The sequence below is a fragment of the Tyto alba genome, unplaced genomic scaffold (assembly GCF_018691265.1).
Source record: "Tyto alba isolate M040663 unplaced genomic scaffold, T.alba_DEE_v4.0 Super-Scaffold_22, whole genome shotgun sequence".
Lineage (NCBI taxonomy): Eukaryota > Metazoa > Chordata > Aves > Strigiformes > Tytonidae > Tyto > Tyto alba.
The window spans coordinates 20793131-20803614 of NW_024881296.1; the positions used below are offsets into that span (position 1 = coordinate 20793131).

General features: G+C 40.4%; 1 protein-coding gene across 1 annotated transcript; it reads right to left on the reverse strand.

Annotated features, from left to right (window-relative positions):
- Window positions 1-389: 389 nt before the first annotated feature.
- On the reverse strand, window positions 390-10000 carry NUP43 (nucleoporin 43). Its single transcript, XM_033011553.2, has 8 exons — window positions 9880-10000; window positions 9444-9566; window positions 9107-9184; window positions 8038-8215; window positions 4920-5055; window positions 3883-4034; window positions 2782-2904; window positions 390-1497 (listed from the first exon to the last, which is right to left on the reverse strand). The coding sequence occupies exons 1-8, from the start codon at window positions 9997-9999 to the stop codon at window positions 1283-1285; spliced, it is 1125 nt and encodes a 374-aa protein (XP_032867444.2). The 5' UTR covers window position 10000; the 3' UTR covers window positions 390-1282.
- Window positions 10001-10484: the final 484 nt, after the last annotated feature.

Here is a 10484-nt window from a genome sequence, read left to right on the forward strand (position 1 = left end):
CAGTGTCGCATTTCAGACCAACTGGGAAGCAAAATTTAAGATGCTGTAACGGGCGCCCTGGCCCCTCCCTAGACGGCTGTACGGGGCGGGGGCGACAGCCTTGTCCCCAGAGCACCATCCACCTCCTCCCGCCAGGCACACAAATTCAGATCAGGTAAGGTATTCCTATCACAGCGCATCACAAATGCTGGAAGTCATGCACACTCTAAAGTGGTTTTGGTGGAAAATGCCATGTAAAACCTTACAACTTCAGCTGCTGCTGCCCAAATCCCGAGGTTTCCCTCTTTCCATCAGATTGTATGCACAGGATCAGTCCAAATAACTTATTTACCTTCCTGCAGAGATGACAAGTACACCTATTCATATTAATTTAGTAAGTCAGACCAGTATTCTTGCGCAAAACTTTTTATTAAAAAGAGACAGGGTTCTCTGCAACAAAGGGTAGGTACAACACTAATCATAAAATTTAACTTTTCAAAGATTGCAACAGACCAGATGTAAAATTCTGAGTGTGATAAAGACTGTGCCTGAAGTTTAGAAAGTCTTTCTCTCCTGAAAACACAGCCAACATATCTGTTAATTATGACCTCAACTATAAAAAACACTTTCCTGTTGAGTTACCAGCACATTATCAAGATCAAGTTTTAACATGCTGCATCTACAATGAAGCTGTACATAATCCAAAATGTTACTAAAATGGAAAGATTCCCATAGAACCTTTCACATTTCATAGCTTTAACAGTTTTCCTTTCCAAAATGCATGAACTAATATAAGAAGTTTGTTCTCCTCAATATATTAAAAAACTCAGCTTAAAAAACCCCATCTCTCTCAGGTGACATAAAAAAAAAAAAATCAAAGAACCCCGCTGTTTGGCCTTAGAATTAATACTTGAAAAATATCTTTATGGGGGAAAAAAAAAAAAAAAAAACAACAAAACATCGGGGGTTTACCTTTTCTTCATCTGCATATGTGTATTATGGACATCAGTTTACAGCAAGTATCTTGCCCTGGTGGCTACCTTCCAGCTTACCAAAAACAGACAGGCACCAGGGGAGAAACGAGCTTACACGTAAGCTCCCTCAAGTTACCCATTCTGAAGCATCAATAACAAGTGACAGCTGTCAATCTGAGGTACCTTACATTTCTTCTGCAGTACCAGGACCAAGCTCTACACCTCTCCCCCACACACTGATAACAGACTAATGAGTATCATTAAGAATGAACCTGACATTTCCCAGTAGTTCAAGGTCATCAGTACTTCAAAGGGATACTGGAGTCCTTTCATGCAAAAAGTTGTCTGTTGACATAAATAGCCTCTGCATCTGTACCATATACTAGACATGGTCCTAAAACATCTAAACTATTCACAGACAAAGTCTGATTTGGAATTAAGTTGGTGATTTCCATGCGGTCTTTGGTAGGATCGTTGCTTAGCCAGGCACTTACTACAGACTGGTTAATGGTACTGTGGGAAAAACAGGTAGTACTTCTTCCTCCTGAAAGAGAGGGAAAGAGGGAAGAGAGGAACTTAAGTTCCAATTTAGTTTACATATTCTCAGAATTTGGAGAAACACAGTAAGTATGGAACAGACATAAGGGGAATATAATTTTACATTTACATCAGTTTTCAGATTAGTTAACAGGTGTTTTCATCTCCTTGGTAAACTATGAAAAAATAGCTTAAAAAGAATAATGATCAAGTACTTGGACTGATTACAGAAACCTGCTACCAACCGTGTCCTCAGTTAAGACAAATAGGTTCAAACTTCTATGAACTCATCTTGTTGAGCTGTATCTGTGAGTTTTTCTAGCCAGAGACTAAAAGCAAGGACAGAGCTAAGAACAAAAGCCTGTTTATACAGTGTCTTGCTATATTTGGGGCATCAGCTTTACTTTAGTAACGCTTACTCCCTACTGTCCCTTCTCCCTACTTATTCTGCAGCGAGTGGATTTGACTCCAAATTTTTTCCACATAACATTTTACATTCAAACTGAAGTCTCACAGTTTGAGAACTATCATTCAGCATAAAATTAACAACTGGCTGAAGTAGTGCTAAAGACTTATATATAATATACCTGAAAGCATGCAGAGTGTAACTTGAATTGGTTTTCCTGTTGTTTCCCTATATAGAACAGAGCTTTGAACGGCAACTTTGAGACTAAAGGCAGCAGATGACATCTGAAAGTTTCCCCACTACTTAGTATGAAGCAGCAAGCAATTAAACAGTCTTTGTGACCACAATGTGAAAATAAATGTTTATATTAAGTTAGTATCTTATCTTTATTTAAAATCCTGCCATGATACAAAGGGACCCAGTTTCATTCATTCTAAGTTCCAATTATGCCCTTGAATAGTCCATTAATTCCCCGATCCTATTAACATATTAATTATTTTGGTATTATAACATTCTGTATATCTCCCTCAGAGACTCAGATAGCAATGTGTCATTTAGGCTGCCTTCACATCTTTTCTATATACAGATTATCATTTTAAGTGAACATAATCTATCTTTGAAATACTAGATGTGCCCTTTCACACACAGGACAGAGTACAGCAGATTAAAAAAAAAAAAAAAAGCAGACCACAAAAAACTCACACAACAGTTAGCCTTGTAAATAGTTTTCCTGAAGTGCCTATGAGGGCCTTCTTTCTAAGAAAAGAAATCAGCTTTTCATTTTCTCTGTTAAGATTGTGCTATTAACTGGGTCATGTGAAAACAGTGACTTACTTATGTTGCCAACTGACAAATTCAATGCAGATTGACTTCAAACATCCTTACCTTGATGAAGAAAAGATGTTTTTTCAGCTATGTCTGTGGAAGTATCCCAGTGCCAAAGAGATCCATCTTCAGAACATGTAAATAAGTGATCGGGGTTGGAGGGATGGAAGTGAACTTCCCACACTGAATGTACCAAGCCAAAATCAGAACAAAACCACTTCAGAACAAGTATTAAGTACTTCGCTCAGTGCACTGTTACTAGTACTATATGGACATGCACTTACAAGAACCCAGTCCCCCACCAAAACCTTACATTCTTAAGTGTGTGTGGGTAGGAGACCCAAAACTCTACCCTTAGTTATTTACTGCAGTTTTCCCTCCCCTGGGAGAGAAAAAAAAAAAAAAAAAAAAAAAAAGAGAACTATTTTGTTGCATTTTCAGTATGGTAAAAATTGTTAAAGATCAAAATCTTATCTGAATTCAGGCATTCTGAATGACATCTTTCTCATGACATCTTCCCTACTATTTAGTCTAAATCTGCACACAGCATGCTTTCTTTCCCAGCATACACATTACTGTTTTGTGTCTAAATACAACTGTGGAAGAGATATTTAAGTCAGTAAAACTTAACATCAAGAAATATTTTTACTCCTTAAGTATAACTGTGGCATCAAGTCAAGGAATTTTCAGCACAAAATTAATTGCTAACTTGTTCATCTGAAGTCACCAGGGAGGTGAGCTGTTTCAGAATTGTGGAGGCACCAAATGGATCTGTACCATCTTCAGTTTCCCCTCCTTCCTCACGTTTTCAAGTTTGTTAGTAACTGCATTCTTGCCTTACTATACCTGCATACCATAGCATCAATTTCTATGACTATTAATATATCTACCCTTCTAGAAACACAGCCATTCTGATTAAATGCATCCAATGACTCATTAAAGAACTGCTTACTAATTCTAATTTTTGTTTAGATAGAGCTGGCTTTTAGATAAAAAGTCTCATATACAGAGAAGGCACAAACTGAAGCCAACTGGATAAAGTCACGTGAAGCAGCAACTATGTGATTGTTTTCTATCATAGCTACAACACAATTTTTCACATAAATTAGTAAGTTTTCTAAAATGCCACCTTCTTCTCCCCCTTCCATTTCAGATACTTACTTTCTGCTTCATGAGCATTTAGGAGGGACACTGGCATAGTACCTTGCCTGATGTCCCATACACTCAGCATCCCATCCTGGCCCCCTGTGGCCACAATGTGCTGCTGATTGGGATGCCTGTCCACACAGTGCAGCGGAACTCTGTCACCTGTCCTGCAAAAGAGAAGAAAAAAACAAAACAAACTTGAATTGTTTATTCAGCTGCTATTTTCTCCTTCTTTATCTCTAGGAGCGTTGATGAACAAGGTAGCAGTATGGGCTGCAGCTTTCATTCCCACAGCATCCTGTCACTGCAGGCTGACGCCACATGACACCTGCTGGAAATGAGAGGTATGGCAATAACAGGAACCTACAGTTGGATCAGCATCAGGTTCGGTGCCCTAGGGTATGCAGGCATCTACACAGTACCAGACAGCTTTACAGGAGTGAGAAAACCTTGCATACAGACAACACTAAGCACACCTACAATAGTAAGGTTACTCTGAAATTCATGTTATAGTTGCTGTTTCAACATATACTAGGAGTTAGAAAGGGAGACTGGGCACTAACAAAACCAGGTACCTCAACAACCACAGCCAATTAACAGCAATGGGAATTATTCCACAGACAACAGGATTTGAATCTAGCTCAGCTTGTTTTCTCACAATATCTTAAAAGGCACAAAGCTGTCATTCAAATACATTTCAAATGCCAGAAACTGTATATTAGGTCTGTGGAGAAAACCAGATGTACAGTATATTTAATTAGGGAAAGAGTTTTCAGCTGAAGGTTGTTTCTTTTTCCTTAAAAAAAGAGCAAGTCTGCAGATGCAAAAGTCATTCAAGAGTTAAATCATGAAACAGACCACCTAAATAGAATGCTCAACCACAGCAATATTTTTTATTTTGATTGCTTAAATACCAAAGAAGTTAAAAACCTTTAAAAAAATAATTTATCACCCCACTGTCCAGAACGTATCAAGAAATATTTATATCAGTTTATAAAAAGTAGAACATGCTTCTCATTAAATATGTAAAAAAAAAAAAAAATTGGTCTTACAAAGAAAATATTTGAGACGGCTCATTTCTTTGGTGTCTGAGGTCCCATATTTTTAACTGTCCAATTGAATTTACTGTCAAGATCTCCGTTGTGCGAAGGAAAGTCACTGCATGGAGTGTACTGCTGTCTGCATTGTCTGCAAGAGAGATAAGGAAATCATTTAGGTAAACCTACAGAATGCTAGTCTCCATTTAATTATGACAAAATAACTCTTTTTAGAAAACACAGCTGCTTAAACACGGTTACAACTTCTCTGCATTTTCAAGGGCAGAGACAGACCAGTGTAATGAAATTTTAAGTATTGCAAGGGTAGCCTGTGAAAAAGGAGCCTTTCCTTCCTTTATCAAATACTAGCGAGACAAAACTGAAAGAAGCTATATTTAATTAGCTCCGGTGCTTACAGTACTACTTATTGATCCATAAGATTTCTTTCTATAGTTCCTAAGAAGAAAAATCAATTTAGCCAGGTCTATGGTTTTTCTAAGTTTTCTTTATATGCTCTGCATCTACTAATAGGAGGCAAAGCTATGGAGCTTTTCATAATGCAGTTCTTTTGAACACCAGAAACAGTAACTCTGGCTGAGAACATTAAGCAGTTTTAAACAGAAGCCCTTAATTCACCAACTTTTAGACAATTTCCAAGAACTGACAATGCGATAGCGATCCCTGTCCTTAAAGCCAAACCAGAATTATGCTTTGCTTGTTAATCTTAAGTAAATGGCAAACCTCTTTTTTGAGGTCCTTTTCTCAGTACTTCTTTTGGTCAGAATGATTTACAATGTCAAACACTTCACAGCATTGAGGTGAAACTTTTGAGGCTTTAGGAGAGAATAATATAGACACCGTATTCTTACATTTTAATTCTGTTATTGTATATACAGTTTTCAGCTTTATTATGATGGGGTAACATTGTTAAATCTACTTTCACCTCAAGTATTTTAAAGTTCTTTGGTAAGTCCATACTGAAAATACAGGTGAAATTTTTGCTGCGTAAAATGCATAATTTTTCTGATATTGAGACAGACAAATCTCATTGATGGCTGGTTACAGATATCTGAGTGCGTTTCCTTTTCTGCCTAGTATTTAAAGGAAAGCTGAGGAGAAAAAAAAAAAAGGCAAAAAAAAAGCCCCAAAACACCTTTAAAAAGAAACGTTAGATTACTGAACACTTAAGTTCTAAATGATTTAACATTTTGTGACAGAACAACATTAAGTTATTTAGCAATGGTACATCTTTATGGCTCCAAAAGATTTTTATATCATTTCTAGCCTTGGAGATTTTTTCCTACCGCAATTGACTAAACGCATATCAGCTTGTATTATACTCTTAAAACCATTAAATAACAAAAATAGCAAGATACTCTTTTACAAGTATTTCATGAGGTACAGGAGTTCTATCTTCATGTGAAAACATGCTGAAGGTTCAGCTCAGCACCTGGGAAACGCCAAGATGTCATTGAATTGGGACCCAGTACAAAGGATTGTGTACGCTATAGAGCTACATCCTGAAGAACTTGAAAGCATCTGCCAAGATGTTCTCTTCCCTCTCTCCAAATTTCACTGTAAAACAATCTCTAGTCAATGAGTTTGTGCTAGGCCCTTCCACATCACTTCAGGTAAGCTTCACTTACCAGGTCATACGTATGGCCTACTTATTTATGGACCATTCCTATTTTAACATTTCCCTTCCCATTTTCAAAAGGACATTTCTTAATTAATTCACATGTGGTTTCTTAAATGTTTGTGCTAGCAAATCTCAATGCAGAGTCTTACTGCAGCATAACACTGGCTGATACTACCACTACAAAGCAAGCATTTTTTACACAGTATTATCAAGTGAGCACTAAGAAAACCAACAACTTAACATCTTGTACATTATTAAATCTGTATGTAAGCATCTAAACAATTACTCAGAGAAAAATACAGATTCTTCTGTGGACATCTCCTTCGAGTCACCAAAACATTCTACTCTATTGAACTTGTACCAGAACGCTCTGTGTTAATATCTGTATACAAGTAAAAATTTTAAAATATAATGAGTTTAAAAGGATCATTTATGTTCTCACCCATCAGAGGGGAAGTTACTGTGTTTTGTCTGCATATGCTAAAAAAAAAAAAAAAAAGTAGCAGGGCGTGAGGCAGATTCTTTAAAGCACAGACAGATTTCCTGCAGGAATTTTCTAGGACTGTATGCAATTAATAGGGTTTATCTTGTGTGTGTATATACAGCCTTGCACACACAAGTACCCCCCCTAGAAATCCCAGAGCACTTCCTTAATTGGCTTATCACTGTGTAAATTCCTTCATTTGTTAGAGGCAAGGAGAAACACAGGTGCTGGGTCAAGCCGATGTTTCAGGGAGAAAGTCCTGGTTTAATAATGCCACTATCAAACATGGTGTTACTGTCCTTTAAATTATTTCTTCATTTATGTTTCATTTCCAACAGATGCTACAAACTTGTTCTCTATTTCCATGAGACTAGCACAATAGAAGAGTTGATAATAACCAAGTTTAGACACCTTTCACAAACTTCCTACTCTATCACGTGATCTATTACCCTAGGAAATATGGAGCTTTTTCACTACAGGAGAAATGATCCCTGTAAGCCATGGTATCTGGAAGAACAGGGTACAAATAGTGGGTTCTGGGTCTTGTGTTCCCTTAGACACAAAGAAAGAGACGATTCTGAATATGGACACTATGAGGGTTAATCTCAGTACAGATAGCAAATTGAAATGACCATTTCACTGACGTCCAGTTATGAAGAACCTGGGACACAATACTTCTTGAAATCTAACCTTATTTCATGTATACTGTCATAGCATTTATCAATTCTAGGTGAGACAGAAGCCTACAGAAAATGTTGGGCTTGAAACTTCATCAGTTAAAACATTATCTTGCAAATATCTGAATGAATATAGAAATACATCTGAAATACACTTCAAGTATCTGAAATCTGGAGGAATACAGGAATAATCTGGAGCAAAACACATTCAACTTGGAATATTTAGTTCAATTCTCAACTGACTTCACCTTTTTTTTTTGGTGATGATTTGAGAAGCTAAAAACCAAACCAACCGCTCCTAGCTAAACTAATTTGAACAGTTATTTGACATACCTATAGTTCTTACTGCATCCTTCTGGTCAACTCTGAAGAGATTTATTCTACCATCTTCTCCAACAGTGACAATTTCTGGGTTGTTGCAGATGACTCCAGTACATGCTGCTCCACCACAAGATGTGTCTTGATCCACATGATAATGGGCTTTCTCCCACCACTGGTTGGCAGATAAAGTCTAAGTAGCAACCAGACATGAAATTCTGCTGTTAAATAACGATGCTGATAGATCAAAGCTTCCAGAATACTCACAAAATCAGAAACAAGCTCCAGGAAAGCCAAACTACCTCACAGGAATGAGAATCTCCTGTACAAGTAAGAGTCAGTCTTGAGCAGACAACCCTTCAATGAAACATGGACTACTTATTCTATGAACTGCATTTTTCACGAGCTAGAAATCAGAGAGAACACAATCTATTTATGAAATGTCTTACACTAGACTTGTTCCTTCAATCTTTCCCCAAGTCAAAGGAAAAGAGCTGAGGCCTTCACGAAATATAAGGTCAGATTCAAATTTTGCTTGCAAGGAATTTAGTTTATTTTAGGCACCACATCAAACTATTAACAGATACTAGTCTTATTTGTGTCATTGTGAATATGTAAAATGGTCATTATGCATTTATTTTCAGTGATTTATCAAAGCAAAAGACTACCGAGTTTACAAATCTTACCTCACATGACATTTGTGAGAAGGAATTCAATACAAGTCATTTAGTTCAAGAATGCAGAAACTCTAATAAGGCAGGTACAGGTCCATTACTACCCACTCCCCCAAAACAATCTAAACTCTTAAAGTATGTTTTCACTAAATGGAGTGTTTGGTTACAGATGCATACTAACTCATACCCCAGTCTATCTGGCTCTGGAATCTAATTTTTGTAGTATGTGTGCAAAATGCTTTCTTCTTTCCTCATATATATAAAGCCAAAGCTCTTTCTATCAGCCTTCAAAAAGTTTATTTTGGTACGCAGATGTTTCTTGCCTTAGTAGTTTTGAGAAACCTTATGCTAAGATCAAAGTGGCCTGTATTATACAGAGTAGCAGCTTAAAGCCAGTGCAAGTTACCTACGTGGTTATTTTGATGATGACGGAATACAGTTACAGTTCCTGTTGATGAAGCAGCCACAATTCTCTCTTGATCCAAGAACTAAAGGGAGATAATAAACATGCTATTAGTTGATGTCAATACTGAGATGATCATTTAGATTTTAGAGTAATGTATGTTATTGATAGGTGTAGTAAAAAAACCCAAACAAAACAAATGCACAAACTGATACTGGTTGGTTTTGCCCTTTGCAAGATTTTTTTTGTGTGCACCTTGGCATTTTGGCAGCTGGCTATCACTTAATTTTTCCTATGTGACAAGCCCTTAAAAAATATGGATCTGTTTAACTCGTCTGTTTTACCTGCATGTCCATAACATCACCGTTGTGTCTGATGTCACACAGCAGCTGAGGTTCTCCTTGATATTCCCCATGGAGGCCCACATTTCCAAAATCTCCAACAGACCAAATGGAGATCCTGTTATCCTGTACGGAAATTACACCACCGGGTTTACTCGAGAATGCTTTGGAAACTATCTTAACGGCAAGCCAGCCCCAATGTCACGGCCTTCCCGCCACAGCCAGGGAAACAGGCCGCGCTCCGCTCCCGAAGGAAGGATAACCCTGCCGGGCGGCGGGGCAGCCCCCGGCCTCCTCAGGGAAGCGACCCAAGGGAGGACCGGGCGGGGCAGCGCCCACGGCAGGCTCCGGCCCCGCTCTCCCACGCGAAGCGGCGGAGGCTCAGGGGGCCGAGGGGGGCACAGGACGCGCCGCGCCCCCGAGCCCGCCCGCCCGCTACCTCGTTGTCCCAGGAGCCGGTGGCGAAGAGGTCGGGGGGCTTGAGCGCGGCGGCGGACAGGGGCCGCCAGCGCGTCTTGCTGATCTTCTGCGACACAAACTTAGCGCACACGTCCTCCATGGCCGCCCCCGCCGCGCGCCGGCTCCCGCCGCTGCCGCCCGCCCCGCCGCGCGCCTGCTGATTGGCTGCGGCGCGACGGCGAGCGCCGAGGGACAGGCCGGGCCGGGCCGGGTCGGGCCGGGGCGGGGGGCGGCGGCAGCCCGGCCCCGCTGGATGCGGCGGCCGCGCGGCGCCAGCTGCCGGCGTTTAGCGAGGCGGACAGGCCGGAACGGGCCGCGCCCCACCAGCCCCCGGCCGTTCGCTAACAGGCAGCCGAGGGAAACGGCGCCGCACCGCTGCGGGGGTGCCCCGCCCTGCCAGCCCGGGCCTCGCCAAGGCGGGCGGCGAGCCGCTAAACCGGCGCGTGTCGCCCAGGCTTTATTTGGAGAATCGGGCCCGGGAGAGGAAGCGGTGAGGAGGTGAAGGGTCCCGGTGCGCTTACCTGCCTGCTCAGCTGGGCCGCGTCCCCCCCCCCGAGCGCCGCGCGTAGGTACCATTTCTGCAAG

Coding starts and splice junctions, on each gene's coding strand:
- NUP43 (XM_033011553.2), bottom strand. CDS start 9,999: ATGGAGGACGTGTGCGCTAAGTTTGTGTCGCAGAAGATCAGCAAGACG. Junction 9,567..9,879: donor CCGGCTCCTGGGACAACGAG/GTAGCGGGCGGG, acceptor ATTTCCGTACAG/GATAACAGGATCTCCATTTG. Junction 9,185..9,443: donor GTGATGTTATGGACATGCAG/GTAAAACAGACG, acceptor ATCTCCCTTTAG/TTCTTGGATCAAGAGAGAAT.